General features: G+C 40.6%; 1 protein-coding gene across 1 annotated transcript in view; it reads left to right on the top strand.

Moving 5' to 3' along the window:
* CENPN (centromere protein N) overlaps nt 1-19,704 on the top strand; it is a 40,249-nt gene that overhangs the window by 9,392 nt on the left and 11,153 nt on the right. The window contains exons 3-5 of the mRNA XM_004449494.4: nt 14,086-14,131; nt 19,203-19,262; nt 19,415-19,491. Of these exons, the coding sequence (XP_004449551.1) occupies nt 14,086-14,131; nt 19,203-19,262; nt 19,415-19,491 (183 nt within the window). The remainder of the gene's footprint in view (nt 1-14,085; nt 14,132-19,202; nt 19,263-19,414; nt 19,492-19,704) is intronic.

Genomic DNA, 19,704 nt, shown 5'->3' with positions numbered 1-19,704 from the left:
TTCTTTTCATGCTGGGCGGCTTTCCTCACGGGTGCACTCCTTGCGCGTGGGGCTGCCCCACGCGGGGGACACCCTTGCGTGGCACGGCACTCCTTGCGCGCATCAGTGCTGCGCATGGCCAGCTCCACATGGGTCAAGGAGGCCCAGGGTTTGAACCGCGGACCTCCCATATGGTAGACGGATGCCCTAACCACTGGGCCAAAGTCCGTTTCCCTCTGTTTCTTTATTGATCCTCTGCCCACATGTTCTATCCAATGCTAAGAGGGGTGTATTGAAGTCTCCAACTACTGTTGTAGAGATATCTATTTCTTCCTTCAGTTTTGCCAGTGTTGCCTCATGTATCTTGGGGCATTCTGGTTAGGTGCATGCACATTTATGATTGTTATTTCTTCCTGGTAAGCCATCCCTTTTATTAATATGCAATATCTTGCCTTGTCACTAACAACAGTTTTGCTTTTAAAGTCTATATCATTTGATGTAAGTATAGCTACCCCAGCTTTTTTTTTGGTTACTGCCTGCATGGAATATCTTTTTCTAACCTTTCACTCTCATTCTGTTGGTATTCTTGGGTCTAAGGTGCTTCTCTTGCAGACAGTATATATTTTCCTATCCATTCCACCAGTCTGTGTCTTTTGATTGGGGAGTTTAATCCATTAACATTTAATGTTATTACTATAAAGGCAGTCTTATTTCATCCATTTTGATCTTTGCATTTTATGTCATTTTATTTTTGACACTTATAGTTACTGTTACTGATACAGTAATCATTTTTAGACTCTCTTCCAAATTTCTCTCTCCTGTCCTTTTCAGGCTGTAACACTCCCTTTAGTACTTCTGCAAAGCTGGTCTTTTTGTTATAAACTCTTTCAGTTTCTGTTTATCTGTGAATATTCTTAACACCCTCATTTTTGAAAGATAGTCTGGCTCAATATAAAATTCTTGACTGGCAGTTTTTCTCTTGCAGTATCTTAAATATATCATACCACTGCCTTTTTGCCTCCATGGTTTCTGATGAGAAATCGGCACTTAATCTTATTGGGTATCCCTTATATATTATGCCTTGCTTTTCTCTTGCTGCTCTCAGAATTCACTCTATCTTTGGCATTTGACATTCTGATTAGTATGTGTCTCAGAGTTGGTCTATTCAGATATATTCAGATGGGAGTATGTTGTGCTTCTTGGACACTGATATCTATGTCCTTCAATAGGGCTGGGAAATTTTCCACCATTATTTCTTCACATATTCCTTCTTCACCTTTTCCCTTCTCCTTCTGGGATATGCATGACATGTATGTTTGCATGTCTCTTATGGTCATTTAGTTCCCTGAGACCTATTTCAATTTTTTCCATTCTTTTCTTCATCTGTTCTTTTGTATGTTCGTTTTCGGGGACCATGTCTTCAAGCTCACCAATCCTTTCTTCTGCTTCCTCAAATCTGCAATTATATGCCTCCAGTGTATTTTTTATTTCATTTATTGCACCTTTCATTCCCATAAGGTCTGCTATTTTTCTATGTATGCTTTCAAATTCTTCTTTGTGCTCCCCCAGTGTCTTCATAATATACTTAATCTCTTTAGCCATCTCATTGAATTTATTAAGGATATTTGTTTAAATACCTATGATTAGTTGTTTCAACTCCTTTATGTCAATTGCAGCCTTATCTTTTTCCTTTAAGTGGGCCTGTTTCTTGGTATGGATTGTAATTTTTTGTTGGTATTTTCGTACCTAGCTCGGTAGATGAATTTATTCTGGGTAATTTCTCAATTTAGTTTAGGATTTCCTTGTCTTTTCTCCCTTGCTCTTTGTATAGTAGGAATTGAGGATGTAATTGGTTCTGTAACCTATGGAGGCTGAAGCTGCCCACACTGCCCCAGGAATTGATAAAGCTTCTCCCACCTTTCTCCTCTGTCAGGGGTAGGGACAGAGCTGCAGCCATGTGTAATAATCCAAGTTGGGCAGGACAAGACTGTAGTTTCCTGGAAAGATTGATGAAGCTTCACACTCCTTCCTCCCCTACCTTGGGCAGGGATGGAACTATAGTTGTGGGCAGCAATTCATTCTGTGTGGGTCCAAAATGACCACAGTTGCCCAGATAAACTGATGTAGCACCTGACACCCTCCCTGCCAGGGGTGGGATTGGACCCTTTAGAGTTCCCAGTAGTCTAATCCCTGTGGGTCGAAAGTACCCGCTGTTGCCCGGAGAGCCTGAGGGAGTACTGTCCCTTCTTCCCTGTAGCAGGTGGGAACAGAACCACCATCCAACAGTTCGGTCCCTGTAGGCTGAAAGTACCCGCTGTTGCCGGCAGAGCCTGAGGAAGCACCAGCCCCCTCCTATCATATTGGGTGGTGGGGGTGGTTCTATGTGTGCCCAACAGTTAAGTCCCTTTAGGCCAAGAATATCTGCAGTGACCTGGAGAGGCTGAGGAAACACTAGCCCTTTCATATTCTATTACGGCATGGGGATGGCTCCACAGGCACCTAACAATTCAGTCCCTGTAGACTGAAAGTACCTGCCATTGTCCAGAGAGGCTGTGGAGACCAGAGGCTGTGGAGACCAGATCCCTCCTATCCTATTGGGGGTGGGGGTAGATCCATAGACATCCAACAGTTCAGTCTATGCAGGCTGAAAGTGTCTGCCATTGCCCAGAATGGCTGTGAAACACCAGCCCCCTCCTTTCCTATTGGGGGGTGAGGGTGGATCTATAAGTACACACCAGTGCAGGTTGTGTGGGCCAAAAGCACCTGCAGTTACCTAGAGAAGCTGGGCAAACACCAGCCCCCTCCTATCCTATGGGGGGACAGAGGTGGAGATGGACTCAAAGGCATACAACAAACCAGTTTGTGTGGGCTAAAAACACCTGCCATTACCTAGAGAGGCCAAGGATGCCCAGCACCTCTCCTATCTTACTGGGGTGCAGGGATGCAGCCTCAGGTAATCAACTATTCAGCCTGTGTGGGTGGAGAGCACTTGCAGTTGCCTAGAGAGCCTGGTGCAGATCCCGCCAGCTTCCTCTCTGCTGGAGGTGGGGCTGGAGCCTAGGCTAGCGCTGCAGGCCGACCTTGGGGGAAAGAAGCCAGTCCCTAACTTCCCTGGATTTTCAGTCAGCTCTGCTTCCCGTCATGCCAGGGGCAAAGTAAAAATGGCAGCTACCGGACTCTTTCCAGCTTGGACAGGCTCAAACCCTAGCTGTTTCTAGGATTATACATTATCCAGCCAAGCCCACTAATCAGTAGCTGAGATCAGTGGACAACTGTCTCTTCCTCCACTGTTTATGGGATATAGAGCTTCTAACTCCAACCATGAAATAGCTCCTGAGTTGGCCTGCACTACTAGAGCAGGATGCGTACGGGCCTCTACGATGTGCCTTGCAGCTTCCCAGAGAAGTGGTGCGGATCCCCCTCAGCTTCCTCCCTGCTGGGGTTTAGGCTACAGCTACAATATGATCTGGGTGGAAAGAAGCCAGTTCCTACCAGCACTGTGATTTTCAGTTGGCCTCCCTTCCCCTCTTGCTGGGGGCAGAGTCAAAAGGGTGGTTACTGACCTCCTTCCGACCTGGACAGGCTCCAAGGTTAGCTATTCTTACGAGTATACTTTAGCCTGTTGAATTTACTAATCAGTAGCTGAAGTCTGTGCCACACCATGTCTTCCTCCCCCCCATCTTTTGGGAAATAGAGCTTCCAACTCCAGCCATGGAAAAGCTCCCCAGGTGCCTTGCGCCCCAGGCACTGACCTCCACTGCTTGGAAAGCTCTACTCACGAATCTACTCTGTAGACGGGCAGTCTCCTCCTTCCATACTTTCAAGGATGTTGCAGGATGCTCTTCTGGTCTCCTGGAGCCCCCAAATGTGTTTTAGATAGCTCTGGGTGATTACTAACTGCCCTGTAGTATGACCTTACTCTAGGAATGCTGTACTCTGCTGCCATCTTGGCTTCCCGCCTCCTGCAGTACGTTTTTTACCTATCAGATTGTCACATTTGTTTGTATTGGCAGTTATTAGTAGACACTCTCTTTCACATGTTTTTATTTATTTACTTATTTGTTTTTGTTATAACATAATTTCAGATTGAAGAGAAGTTGCAAGTATAGTACAAAGAATTCTGGTATACCCTTCCCTCATTCACATTTAAATATATATACTTTTTCACCCAGCAGTTCCACTTCTAGAAATTTATACTGAAGAAATACTAGAAAACAAAGAGACATATATAAATAATATGACTTATAAGTATGTATATAGCATTTACATATGTGGTTGTTAACATTAGTGTTGTTTAAAAAGCAAAAAATTGGAAATACCCATAAGAAGGAGATTAGATAATACATCCACATAGCAATATTGTTTAGACATTAAAAAGAATAAACTAGATCTTTGTATACAATATAGAAACTATATATTATGCATACAAATAAGTATATATGCCTGAAGCAGTTCACAGCTGGGCCAAGTTTGCCCCGCAGGGAACATTTGGCAATATCTGGAGATGTTTTGGTTGTTAAAACTGGGGGAGGATAATCCAGGCACAAAAAGGCAAACATTATATGACCTCATATGAAATACCTAGAAGAAGCAAATTTTCTAGGGACACAGAGTAGATTATAGGTTACCAGAAGAATGGAGGGGGAGGAGAAAAGGGAATTATTACTTAATAGGTTACAGAGTTTCTCTTTCAGGTAATGAAAAAATTGGGTTAGGGGAGCAGATGTAGCTCAAGTGGTTGAGCACCTGCTTCCCAAGTATGAGGTCTCCTTTCCATCCCATCCCCCTTACCTCCTAAAAAAAAATTTAGGGTAATGGGAATATGGGTGATGGCAGTACAATATTGTGAATGTAATTAATACACTTGAATTATACATTAGAAAGTGGTTAAAATGGGAAATTTTGAGTTGTATATACATTAGCAATAAAAAGTATTTTTTAAAAAGACTTTTTCTTGTTGTGTGGCTGTATACTAATACTCCTCCGCCCCCAATAAATAAATAAACTGGGGAAGGGATGCTGTAGGCATCCAGTGAGTAGTAGATACTGCTAAACATCCTGCAACCCCTACCACAAAGAAGTATCCAGCCCCAAACATCAGTAAAGCTGAGGCTAAGAACCCCTGGCATAGAGGGAGTCTGGAAAGAGACATATGGACAGCTAACTGGGTTTCACTTAGGAAGCCTGACAGTAGGGAAGAGAAGAATTATCACTTTATCTATACATACTCCCACATCTTAATTTTAAATTCACTATTCTTCGTTAAGTATAAAGTTGTTATAGAAAAATAAGTATACAGATAAATGTATTTTCGCAAACTGAGCACACCTGTGAAACCAACACCAAATGTAGAAAGAAGACATGACCCTTATACCATTGCCATCACTCCCTGGGCCTAGCCCTCCCATCCCTGGGGACATTAACTCCTCTGACTTCTACAGCAACAGCAGAGAATAGGTTTTTTAAATTTATTGAAATAATATCACTCATACATAAATAAGTGTATAATAGTTGTGGACTTACAAAACAAATCTATATAAAATCAAACAAACATATATAACATCTCATCCTACCACCAATAACTTGCATTGTTTTAAAATCGTTTTAACTAATAATTAAAGTGCATTGTCAAAATATTACTACTAAACAAAGTATTTTCCCCTAACCAATCTTATTATTCTCTTTATATCATTTATATATGAACATACGTAAATAATTAAGTGTATAGTAAAAGTTTGTGAACTTAAAAAGCAAACATGCATAACATCATACAGGGCTCCCATACATTAACCCACCACCAACACCTTGTCATGAGACATTTGTTACAAATTATGAAAGAATAGTGTCAAAGTCTTACTACTAATCATAATCCTTATCTTATATTTGGTGTGTTTTTCCCCCAATTCACCCTATTATTTTTTAAATATATTTTTTTATGACAGAAGTTGTAAACTTATCATGCACATGTGCAGAATTCCCAAACAACACCCTTCCATCAATATACCACAATGTGGTGTGTCATTTGCTACAGATAAAATAATATCATCTGATTGTTATCACATCCATAGTGTACATCTGGCTCATATTTTCCATACTGCCTCAGTATCAACACAGTACATCTTTTGCATAGATGCAAGAGTATTATATTATTACTCCTAACCACAGTCCATGGGTCACTCCAGCTATATTTTTCCCATGCTTCTCCACATTCCCAACACCCTGCAGCAGTGATATACATTTGTTCTCTTGCATCTGTGCCATCAACCACAATTCTCATCCACCTCTTGGTTTACTGTGCTATCTACTTCCTAGATTATTCCCTAGCATTCTGCCAATTGGTATTTATATAACTAGACTATCATTTTCAGTCATATCCCCATTTATAAACTAGCTGTTACTCACTGTGTGTTACCATCCATTCTATACATTTCCAGACCTCTCCAGTAAAGCTAATTAAAACTTCTACATACATTAAACATCAGTAGTTCAGTCCCTCTCTTATCTCCTTTAAGAATCCACCATCTACCACAGGTCTTGAAGATATTTTCATACAATTTCTTCTAGAAGTTTTATGGTTCTTGCTTTTATTTTTAGTTTTTTGATCATTTTGAGTTAATTTTTGGATAATGTGTGAGATAGGGGTCCTCCTTCCTTCTTTCAGCTATGGATGTCCAATTCTTTCAGCACCTTTCATTGAATGGATTGTCATGCCCGAGCTGTGTGAGTTTGACAGGCTAGTCAAAATTTAATTGACCATACCTGTGCGGGTCTGTTTCTGAACCATAAATTTGGTTCCATTAGTCTATTGTGTTTGTCTTTAGGCTAGTAACATGCTGTTTTTACCACTATAGGTAAGTATTATGATTTAAAGTCTGGAGATGAGGGTTCACTTTTCCTTTTTATGATGCTGGCTATTCAGGACTCCTTACCCTTCCAAATAAATTTAATGATCATGTTTTCAATTTTTTTCTTTAATGCTGGTGGAATTTTTATCGGGATTGCATTAGATCTGTATATCAGTTTGAGTAGAACTGACATCTTGATGATATTTAGTCTTCCAATCCATGAGCATGGAATGTTCTTTCAGTTATTTAGGGCATTTTTGATTTGTTTTAACATTGAGTTGCAGTTTTCTGAATCCAAGTGCTTTACGTCATTGGTTAAGTTTATTCCTGACTATTTGAGTTTTATCTGTCATATTTTATTTTCACCACTTTTTTGACACTTTGTTACTTTTATTGATATAATCTTCATTTCTAGATTCTCTTCCAGGTCCTTCTCTCCTGTATTTTCTTTTCAGGCTCTAGCACACCCTGTAGTAGTTACTGAAAATCTGGTGTCTTGCTTAGAAATTCTCTCAGTTTCTGTTTATCTATGAATATTCTAATTTCACCCTCATTTTTGAAAGACAGTCTTGTTGGATATAAGATTCTTGGCTGGAAGTTTTTCTCTTGTAGTTATCTTAAATATATCAGACCACTGTCTTCTTGCCTCCATGGTTTTTGGTGAAAAATCAGCACCTAATATTGGATATCCCTTATATGTTATGCATTGCTTTTCTCTTGCTGTTCTCAGAATTCTCTCTTTGTCTTTGGCCTTTGACATTCTGATGAGTATGTGTCTTGGTGTTGATCTATTTGGATTTTTTTGGATGGGAGCACATTGTGCTTCTTGTACAAGGATATCTATGTCTTTCAATAGGGTTGGGAAATTTTCTACCATTATTTCTTCAAATATTCCTTCTGCCCCTTTTTCCTTCTCTTCTTCTGGGACACCCATGACACATGTTTGCACGCCTTTTGCTATCATTTAGTTCAATTTTTTCCATTCTTTTATTCATCTGTTCTTTTGTATGTTCACTTTCAGGGGCCATTTCTTTAAGCTCACCAATCCTTTCTTCTGCCTCCTCAAATCTGCTATTTTATGATTCCAATGTTTTTTAAATTTCATTTATTGCACCTTTCATTCCCATAAGATCTGCTATTTTTCTATGTATGCTTACAAATGCTTCTTTGTGCTCATCCAATGTCTTCTCAATATTCTTAATCTCTTTAGCCATCTCATTGAATTTATTAAGGAGATTTGTTTGAACATCTATAATTAGTTGTCTCAACTCCTTTATGTCATTCAGAGGCTTATCTTGTTCCTTTAACTGGGCCATATCTTCCTGTTTCTTGGTGTGGATTGTAATTTTTTGTTGGTGTCTTCGCAGCTGGTTTACTAGAGTATTTATTCTGGGTGCAGTTTTTCTCTTTAGTTTAGGGCTTTCTATCCTTTCTCCCTTGCTGATTGTGCAGTAGGAGCCAAGCATGTAAGCTGTGGAGGCTCAAACTGCCCTCATTGCACCAGGGACCAATGAAGCTTCTTCCAACTTTCTCCTTTGCCAGGGGTAGGGGCAGAGTCACAGCTGTGTGGAATAATCCAAGTGCAGGACTAGACTGTAGCTGCCCAGAGAGACTGATGAAGCTTCACATCCCTTTCTTCTCTGCCTGGGGCAGGGATGGAGCTGCAGGTGTGGGCAGGAATCTATGCAGTATGGGTCCAAGATGACCGCAGTTGCCCTGGTAGACTTCTGATTTTCAGTCTATTCCAGCCAAATGTACCTGCAGTTACCTGTTTAGGCTGGTACAAGGCTCCTCAGCCTCCTCCCTGCCAGAGGCAGGACGGAAACCGAGGCAGGACCGAAACCTAAGCAGGCTGTAGGCTAATCTGTGTGAAAGAAATTGGTTCCTTCAGACACTGAGAGTTTCAGTCATCCCAGCTTCCCCTCAGGCTGGGGGCAGAGTTAGAATGGCATCTACTGACCTCTTTCTGACTTGGGCTGGTTCTCACCCCAGCTTTTCCCAGGGTTATATCTTAGCCAGCCGAGTCTACCAATCAGTAGCCGAAATCGGCAGCCAGCCATCACTTCCTCCTGTTTCTGGGAAATGGAGATTCCAATTCCAGCCACAGAATAGCTCCTGGGGTGGCTCAGTGCCACCAGAGTAGGACAATCACCGGCCTCCATGGCTTGGCTGGTAATTTCCAGGAGAGGCTGGCGCAGGTTCCCGCAGCTTCCTTCCTGCTGGAGATGGCACTGGGGCCTAGGCTAGAGCTGCAATGTGATCTGGACCCCAATACACTTTACTTCAACAATTTCAAAAGTAAAAGTCACCTCTGACCTGTGTTTTAGTTAGTAAGTGACATTTTGCTTAAATTAGTACTATTTAGGACTTTTATTTTAAAAACAAATGAATAAAATGAACATAGCTAAAAAAAAAAGAAAAGAAAAGAAAAGAAGCCAGTCCCCACCAGCACTAGGATCCTCAGTCCACCCCGCTTCCCCTCGTGCCAGGCACAGAGTTCAGACAGCGGCTCCCGGCCTCCTTCTGACTTGGACAGGCTCAAACTTTAGCTGTTCTCAGGGTTATACTGTAGCCCGCTGAATTTACTCATCATTAGCTGAAATTGGTGCCCAATCGTCTCTTCCTCCCCCATTTTGGGGAGTGGAGCTTTCAATTCCAGCCGCGGAATAGCTCCTGAAGCGGCTTGTGCCTCCAATGTAGGATGGGCACCAGCCTTCGGGATGTGGAGCACTCTACTCATGAGTCTTCTCTGCAGATGGGCAATCTTCTCCTTCCACTCCTTCAAGAACATTGCAGGATGCTCTTCTGGTCTCCTGGAGCCCCCAGACAGGTGCTTCAGCAAGCTCCAGAGAGCTCTGGGTGTTTGCTAACTGCCCTGTAGCAGGAGCTGACTCTAAGAGCTCCTTACTCAACCACCATCTTGCTCGTTCTTCAGCAGAGTAGTTTTGCCTGCTTTTGTATTTTACATAAGTCATGTCCTATTCTGCATACTCTTATGTCTGACTTCAGTCATTCATTCAACCTTACCTTTGTTAGAGTAAACCACATTGTTGCATGTCATTGAAGGTTTTTCATTCTCACTGCTAAATTTCACTCTGTGAACATCTAACATCTAACATCTAATGTCTAACGCTGGTGGCCATTTTGGTAGCTTCAAGTGTTCAGCTATTACAAATAGTGTTACTTTGGATTTTATACTAGATATCTTTTGGTAACCATTTGTACTCATATCTGTTGGTGTATACCTAAGAGTGGAATTGCTAGTTTCTAACTGTGTATACGTTCAGCTTTGGTGGATAACAGCTAAGGGTCTTGCTAATTTACACTCACTAGTAGTGTGGAATGAAATAGAGCTAGGTCAAAGGGCATGAATATATTCAGTTTTAGTAAATAGCATCAAAAAGTTTCCACAGGTAGTTGTACCACTTTGCACCCCCTACTTGCAGTGCATAAAAGTTCAGCTCCATATCCTTGTCATAGTTGGTATTTTCCATCTTTTTCATTTCAGACCTGTTAGGTATTTAGGGTTGTCTCACTGTAGTTTTAATTCGAATTTCCCTGATGGCAATGAAGTGAAGAGCCTTTTCATCTGTTTATTGTTCATTTGGATATTCTCTTCTCTGAAATCTGTTTAATCTTTTGCCCATTTTTCTTATCAGGTTGTCTTTTTCTTATTAAATTGAAGGAGTTCTTCATGTATCCTGAATAAGTCAGATAACTTATAGTGAATATCTTCTCCCAATCTGTGTTTGCCTTTTCACTCTCTTACTGGTATTTTTTTCACAAACAGAGCATATGAATTTTTTATATTATAGTTATAACTCAACATTTTCCTGTAAAATATGGCAAATTCATAGGCATTTTCCTCAACACTCTGTCAAAAACCCAATAAAATAGCAAGAAATTTTCAAAACACAGAAATTTTCAAAGACCAGAGAGACCACAGTATATAAGAGATGTCAGCAAAATTTAGGAACCTGAAAAGCAGATGAACAAATGGTAACTGAATGAGTAAAGCAGAGAAAGTGGACACCTAACTGCTTTGAATTCTACACACTTCCAGAAATGTGAAGAGAAGGGAATACTTGCCAACTCATTCTGTAAGGCCAGCAGTCCCCAGACACCAAAACCAAAGAAAGAGAGAAAGATAACACAAAAAAAGAAAACTACAGATCAGTATCTCTTATGAGATTGATGCAGAAATTTGCCCAAAATTAAGCACAATGAGACAAGCGGGCTTGGCCCAGTGGTTAGGGTGTCCATCTACCACATGGGAGGTCCGCGGTTCAAACCCCCGGCCTCCTTGACCCGTGTGGAGCTGGCCCATGTGCACTGCTGATGCACGAAAGGAGTGCCCTGCCATGCCCCACGCACAAGGAGTGCACCCAGTAAGGAGAGCCACCCAGTGCGAAAGAAAGTGCAGCCTGCCCAGGAATGGTGCCACACACACACAGAGCTGACACAACAAGATGATGCAACAAAAAGAAACACAGATTCCTGTGCCACTGACAACAACAGAAATGGACAAAGAAGAACATGCAGCAAACAGACACAGAACAGACAACTGGGGGGGGGGAGAGAAATTTAAAAAAAAAAAAAGATCTTTAAAAAAAAAATTAAGGAAATTGAATCCAACAATATGTAAAAAAGAATAGCATATCATAACCAAGTGGAATTCATCCTAGGAATGCAGGAGTCGTTTCACAATTGAATAGCATTCAATATAATTCACCAAATTAGAAATGTTTAAAAGTATATTTGATTATCACTATAAACAAACAGTAAAAGAATTTGACAAACCGAACATAACATCCATTCCTTTTGAAAAGATACAAAATAAGGAATAGAAGGAAATAGCCTCAAACTGATCAATGGCATCTACAAAAAGCCTACAACTAACATCTTACCTAATGGTGAAAGACTGAATGCTTTTCCTCTAAGATCAGGAACAAGTTAAGATTATCTGTGCTCACTGCTTCTATTCAACATTGTACTAGAAGTTCTTGCCAGTGCAGTCAGGCAAGACAAAGAAATAAAATCCATTTAAATTGGAAAGGAAGAAGTAAAACTCTCTATTCATAGATGATATGATCATCTGCATAGAAAATCATTTAACAAGGTTACAGAATATAAGACCAATATATAAACTCAATTATATTTCTGTACACAAGAAACAAATAGTCATAAATTGAAATTTTTTAAAAAATTTACATCAAAAAAGTAGGAAATACTTAGGGATAAATGTGACAAAAGATGTGTAAGACCTGTGCACTGAACCTATGAAACTCTGCTAAGAGAAATGAAAGAAAAATAAATGGAAAGATATATTATGTTCATGGGTCAGAAGATTCAAAATTGTTAAGCTGTCAGTTTCCCCCAGGTTGATCAGTGGATTCAGTGCAATCCTAGTCTAAATAACAGCAGGATTTTTTCCAGAAATTAAAAGCTGATTCTGAAATGCTTATGTACATGCAGAGGGCCCAGAATAGGTAAAATCCATTGAAAAGATCAGAGCTGGAGAATTAACTGAAGTCTCCAATTATCCTAAGGTCGGGAAGAAATTATAAAACTAGAGTAATCAAGACAGTGTGGCATTGGCATAAAAATAGACAAAGCAATAAAATAGAATCTAGAAATAGATGCATACATATGATGTATGAGAACAAAAAGACAGGCTACAGACTGGTAGACTATTTCTAAATCATATATCTGATAAAAGGATTTTTAGCTAGAATAATAGCTCTTGTGCTCAATAATAAGAAAACAACCCAGGAAAGTGTATGTGGCTCAAGTGATTGGGCTCCCATCTACCATATGGTGGGGGCCTGGGTTTGGTTCCCAGGGTCTCCTGGTGAAGGTGGTGCTGGCCCATGCTGTGGAGAGCTGGCCCACACTGCAAACTGATGCAAGAAGATGACACAACAAAAAAGAGACACAGAGGAAAGACAATGAAAGATACAACAAACCAGGGAACTGAGATGGCTCAAGCGATTGGGTGCCTCTTTCCCACGTCAGAGGTCCCAGGATCCGGTCCCGGTGCCTCCTAAAAAGAAGACAAGAAGGTATGCAGACACAGAAGAACATACAGCAAATGGACACAACAGACAGCAAGTGCAGGTGTAGCAGGGGGTGGGGGGGGCGGGGGGGGCATAAATTAAAAAAAGAAAACCCAATTTAAAAAAAAAATAGGCAAAAGATTTGAACACACAGTTCATCAAATAAGCACATGAACAAAAGATGCTCATATCATTAGTCATTAGGGTAATATGAGTTAAAACTACAATAAGATAGCCCAACACACTTATTAGAATGACTAAAATGTAAAAGGCTGGCCATACCTAGGTAGAGAGGATGTGGAGGAACTAGAACTCTCATATATGCACTGCTGGTGACAACAAAAAATGGTACAGCCACTTTGGAAATCAGTTTGGCAGTTTCTTAAAAAGTTAAATGTATACCTACCATATGATTGAGCCATTCAACTCCTAGGTATATAACCAAGAGGGATGAAAACATATTCACACAAAGACATGGTTGGGAATGTCCATAGCCACATTATTCATAATAGCCAAAATCTAGAAACTACCCAAATGCCCATCACCTGATAAATGGATAAGTAAACTGTGATGTAGCTGTGCAATAGAATGCTACTCATCAATAAAAAGCAGTGAACTACTGATAGATGCAAAAACATGGATGAATATCAAAATAATTATGCTGAGTAAAAGAAGCCAAGCAAAAAAAGAGATTATTCTTATACTAGCATTCATATCAAACTCTAGAAAGTGCAGATCTATAGTAACAGAGCAGATCAGTGGTTTCCTTAGGAACGGGGGTGGGAGGAAGAGGTATTTAAGTAAAGAATTAGAAAGGGACACAAGGAAATTTGGGGGGTTGAAAGGTATTTTCACTGTCTTGATTGTAGTGATGGTTCAATGGGTATATTCATATTCATATATTGAAACTTCCCATATTGTACACTTTAAATATGTGCAGTTGATTGCATGTCACTTTTACCTCAAAATAAATGTTTTTTTAAAAAGCCAAACAAGAAGTTAAGGTGATAAATGTGGAATAAATTGGGAGAAGACTTGTGGGTACCTAGATTGAGACATGAACCAAAAGGTATATTTGTTTCTCACCAGGAGAACTGTCAGTAAACTCTTGAGAGGATGTTTGCAGTCTGTTCTGACCAGTCCTAGTGATATGTGCAAATAGCAGAGAATCACCATATTTTGAGATAATTTATCCTTTCTTTCAGGAGAAGCATGCAACTCTCAATGATGCGGCCCTTTTAGACATGATTTGTAAGTTTTGGTGATTTGTGTTTACACCTAACCAATCTGTTTCAAAAGAAAATCAATTTTGTATGGAATATGTAAGGGCTCAAATTCTAGAGTCAAGGAGACTTGGCTTCAAATCCCAGCTCTGTCACTTCCCAGCCGTGAGTTCCTTGTCAAAGAACATCACCTTTCTGGGCCTCAGGCTTTCCTAAATGAAATGGAGGTCATAACAGTACCTACGTCACAGAATTGTTGTGAGGATTAGCTGAAATGATGCTTGCTTGAAAAGCTCTTATACAGCAAGTGGCACATAATAAGCACATCATAAATATTTGTTGGGCTTTGTATTATTAATAATTACAATTACAGAATTTGAAAATATATTTCTGAGAATTTGTTCTTCTTAAAATGTAGCTTATCACTTTTCCTCCCTTCCATTTCTTTGCTTTTTCCTTTGTGTCCTAGTTCTCCTCTATATTTTTTCTAGATGTCTATTTTTGTGAGGAGACAACCTAGTATAAGGACTAGGAACACAGGCCCTAGGCCAGATTTCTTGGGTTCAAATCATGGTTCTATCATTGCCTCCCTGTGAGTCCTTGGGGAAGGTGGTAATGTCTGTATGCCTTGGTATTATCATTTGACAAATCTGGATAACGATAATACCTCATAAGATTATAGAGAGAATTAAATAAGGGTACAGAAACAGTAAGAGTACAGGAGTACTCAGAACAGGGCCTGGTATTTACTAAACAATATTAATTAATTGTTCTCATATTAACTGCTTTGTATGACCTGGAAGTATAACAGAAATCATCTTTAAAAAAGATAAACACACATGCACAAAAATAAAATAAATAAAGGAAAAGGAAAAAAAGAAATCATCTTTATTAATACTTTGCTCCAACTATTACATAGCTAAGTTTATTTAGAGCATATGCCTCTTACTTAGTCTAATTTTCAGTGATTAGATCATATTTAGATCTTGAAAGCTGGATCCACACAATTACCATTTCTCATGCATTCATTCAAATGGTCACTAAGCACCTACTATGTGCCAAACGAGGCACTGGGGAGCAAAACAGGTCATTCATACTCCCTTAGTGGTCCCAGTCTGATCAAAGGGACAGGTAAATTAATCTTTCCAATGCATTCTTAAACATTGTAAAAAAAGCTGCAAAGAAGAAAGCTAGAGAGGGGTCTATGAAAATATAGTGAGACCTGCTTTACCCTGGGTTTTGGAAAAGACTTCTTGAGGAAATGACACAAGCTGACATCTGAAGGATGAGTTGGTGTTAACTTGCCAAAGAGGAGAAGGGCAGTTGAGGAGCATGAGGAGCAAAGGGTATAGCAGTGTAAAGTCTTTGGGTGGGACAGAGTATAACCAGGAGCTGAGAGAAGGCTGGGTGATGGAAACTTGGTGATAGAGGAAGAGGGTCAAGCTAAACAAGGTACAAGGGTAGGGGGCATGGGCATGGGGAGGTCATAATACAGAGACTTTTAAAGGATTCTAAGACTAATGCATAGCCTCTAAAGGATTACGGGCAGGAAAGAAGCATACTGAGGTTTCTGGTTTTTGAAAGATCATAGTTGCAGCGCTTGATTGAAGTGATGAATGCACAACTCTGTGATTATACCAAATGACATTGGTTGTACACTTTGGGTGGATTTGTATCCTCTATGAATATGTATCAATAAAATTGATTTGTTAAGAAATAAAATAGTAATAAAAAGTAAAATGTTTAAAAGATTTTTTAAAAATTGATGTAAAAAGAAAAGAAACAGATAATTATAAGCCAGGAGGTTTGAACTAACTTACTTCCAATGTCCCTTTCTACTCAAGAGTTATCTTGAGTGATAACTCCTGAAGGACATCTTCTACATCATGTATTCATTCATTTATCAAATATATACCAAGTGCTTGTTTTATGCTAAGATTTATGTTTTATCGTAGTGTCTAGATACTGAGAATCCAGCAGCGAGCAAGACAAAGTCCTTAATTTCCGTGAGATTCCACTTGGGGAGACAAGCAAGAAACAAACGAATATACAAATAACAATGTCAGGTAGTGATAAGTGCTAGGAAGAAAACTAAAGCAGGGTGAAGGGGCTATTTTGGGTAGAGTTATTAGGATAGGCCACTCTGAGTAGGTGACATTTTAGTAGAGACCAGAATGAGGTGAGGAAATAGGGTATGCAACCAGCTAAGAGAGGAGTGTTCCAGGCAAAGGGAGCGGCCCGTGCAAACACCTGAAGTAGAGATGAGCATGGAACGTTCAGGGAAGAGCCAGAAGGCCACCGTGGCCCGAGTGGAGTAAGCAAAGGGAAAAGAGGTCAGGGAGAGTGACAGAGACAGAGGCAGACTGCTCACACTTCCCTACAAGAAGGACTTGTTGCCATCAGCTGTTGGCATCTTCAAGGTCCACCTCAGCTTTCAAGTGTCAGGGTCTTCTTGGGCAGCCCCAGCCAGTGACTGAGCAAGGCACTGGTCACCTTGCTGGGGCCGCTTTTCTCAGGTGGGCCCCAGAGAGTGGCTGCACAAGACCTGTATACAGAATTAGGCATTTGGCCCAAACTGGGGCCCCTCAAAGGGGCAGGCTTTGCCCCAGAGCTCCCTGTTGGGCTGGCGGAGACTCATGTCTACATTGTAGGCTGATGGCTCCTCGGCTTAATTCTGCCTCTGCCTATTTTCCCTTCAAAGGGTCACTCCCCAGTATACCTTTTGCATTCCTGACTCAGCAGCTACTTCCTGAACAACCCAACCTATGGCTGTATTAGGCAGGGGCTAAATCATGATGGGCCTGGACAGCCATGGCAAGGAATTTGGTTTGTGTTCTGCATGGGATGGAAAGCCACTGGAGAATTTTGAGTGGGGGAGTGATATGATCTCTCTGATTCATATTCCAAATTCATTACTTTGCTTGCTGTGTGATAAAGAGACCTTAGAAAGGGTAAGAATGTGAGCCACAAGACCACTTTGGCATGCCACGGTATTTGGCAAGAGAGCATGGTGGCTTGGCCTCGGATGTGGCAGCATAGTTAGATTCTGGATATATTTTGTGGATAGATCCCAAATGATTTTTTGATAGATTGGATGTAGGATGTGAGGGCGGTAGGAGACCTTTGGCCTAAACAGCTGAGTGAATTGCAATGCTGTTTACTGAGTACACTGGGGTGAAGGCTAGCTAGGGTGAGAAAGGGGCATTAATAATCAAGATGTGTTTCAGGGGAAACGGACTTGGCCCAGTGGTTAGGGCGTCCGTCTACCACATGGGAGGTCCGCGGTTCAAACCCCGGGCCTCCTTGACCTGTGTGGAGCTGGCCCATGTGCAGTGCTGATGTGCGCAAGGAGTGCCGTGCCATGCAAGGGTGTCCCCTGCGTAAGGCAGCCCCACGCGCAAGGAGTGCACCTGTGAGGAAAGCAGCCCAGCAGGAAAGAAAGTGCAGCCTGCCCAGGAATGGCACCGCCCACACTTCCCGTGCCTCTGACAAGCGGACAAAGTAACAAGACGCAGCAAATAGACACCAAGAACAGACAACCGGGGGAGGGGGGGAATTAAATAAATAAATCTTTAAAAAAAAAAAAAAAGATGTGTTTCAGGCATGCAGTGGAGCTGCCTCTTAGACACTGTCATGGCCAGCAGACAGTTGGACATACAAGTCTGGGGTTCTGGGGTGCAGGCAGGGTTGGAGGAATACATTAGGTGCTCAATGGTGGATGAATGGATTTAAAGCCCTGGGACCCGCTGAGACCTAGGGAATGAGAATAAATGGAGCGAGAGGGCTGAGAACTGAGTCCTGGGCACTCCTACACTTAGAACTTGTAAAGAATCAGGAGAGAAGAATAGAAGTGGCGAATAATACAGGAGGAAAACCAGAAAAAATGCATTGGATCTCAGGGTCAAAGGAAGTGGTTCAAGGCAGAGGGAGAGGTCAGCAAGGGCCCAACCTCTGGAGGTCCTGTTGCCCGCCAGCCTCTTGGCAGACTTTCAAACATGGGAGACTGGGGCCTTCTGTCTGGGGCCCTCTTCCTCCAGGTATCACCCTTGCCTCCTTAAGCTCTTTGCTCAAATATCCCTTTTCATAGCATCTAGTGCCACCTGACCATACCCTCACACTCCCAGTTCCCCTAAACTTGCTTTGCTTTTTCATTTTTCCATAGCACCTATCACCTTCCATACTATCAAAATCTCAAATGTATATTGTTTGTTTGCTATCTTCTACTCCCTGCTAAAAGATACACTTCTAGAACATAAATAACCTGCTAGAAAATATTGCTTCTTTTATTTACTGATGTTTCCCAGGTGTCTAGGACAGTGCTGGCATATATGTAGTAGTATCTAGTATAAGTATTTGTTCAGTTAAAGAATGAATGAATAAGCTCTGTGAAATGCTCCATGCTGCTACTGTGCACTCAAGAAGGATAAGGATGAAGAATTGGAAATTTAGAAACCTTGGATGACCTTGACAAAGTCAATTCTAATGAAGTGGTATAAACAAACTACTTGGAGTGGGTTGACAAGAGACTGGGAGGGAAGGAACTAGCAACAGTGAATGTGTAGCTCTCCAGGAGCAGATTGGCAGCTGGAGAAGACACAGTTCATTCCTAACAGTGACAGCTGCACCTTCAAGGAAAAGCTCAGTTACGTTCCCTATAAGAACTAGGTGTCTGCTTATTTCAGCATGTTTATTGGATGCCTGCCATGTTCAAGGCAGTATGCAAGATGCTGAGGAATTGTCCGGGATCTGGGAAGGTACAGCTACATGGAGCACAGTCCCTTCATGCTAGATAATTGTGGCATTCCTTTAGAGCAGACCTGTATGGAAACAGATTAAATGGTCTGACTAAAACAAAAATAAATGCTAAAACTGTACTATATTGTCAAGGTGGGTTGTTTTAAGCAATTCTTTATGATTTATTTCTCTGAAATAAATTTAATCCATGTAAAATTTAGATTTTGAATAAAAATTTTCGTAACCTGATTTGTGAATTGCCAATATTTCCTCCATTATTAGTTTCACATTATTGAAATTATTCCATATTACTTCAAAGTTCTATGATATAACAGTAAAAAATAAACTCTTTCTCCCCCTCTCAGATATTCAGGCTCATCGGCACCAGAAAATGTGGGGTGTTTTTCAGATGAGTAAAGGATCAGGTAATATTTTCCATTTTAGACTGAATATTTGCATTGATGTGATTTGATCATTATTGCTCTTTGAGGTTATTTTGCAAATGTATTTCAGAGTTCTTTGTAAATATATGTATTAAAGATGTTGTATCTCTTGATTTTTCTTTTCACTTTGATAGGTGAAGACATTGACCTTTTTGATATGGAACAATTTAAAAGTTCATTTACGAAAGTTCTTCGGAGAGCATTAAAAAATGTAAGTACCACATTAATGAAAGAAGTTGTTGATGGAGAATGTGGGGTGTGGGGATTGTGGTATGTGGGAACCTCGTATATTTTTTAATGTAACATTTTGTGTGATCTATGTATCGTTTTTTTAAAAAGATAACAGAAAAAGGAAAAAGTTAAGAATAAAATTCATCTGAATTTCCATTAAATTCAATTTTATGGTACCTGTACACCTAAAATT

Source organism: Dasypus novemcinctus, chromosome 18, assembly GCF_030445035.2.
Source record: "Dasypus novemcinctus isolate mDasNov1 chromosome 18, mDasNov1.1.hap2, whole genome shotgun sequence".
Lineage (NCBI taxonomy): Eukaryota > Metazoa > Chordata > Mammalia > Cingulata > Dasypodidae > Dasypus > Dasypus novemcinctus.
Note: the sequence above shows the minus strand (reverse complement) of the source record. Positions and strands in the feature narration are given on the sequence as shown.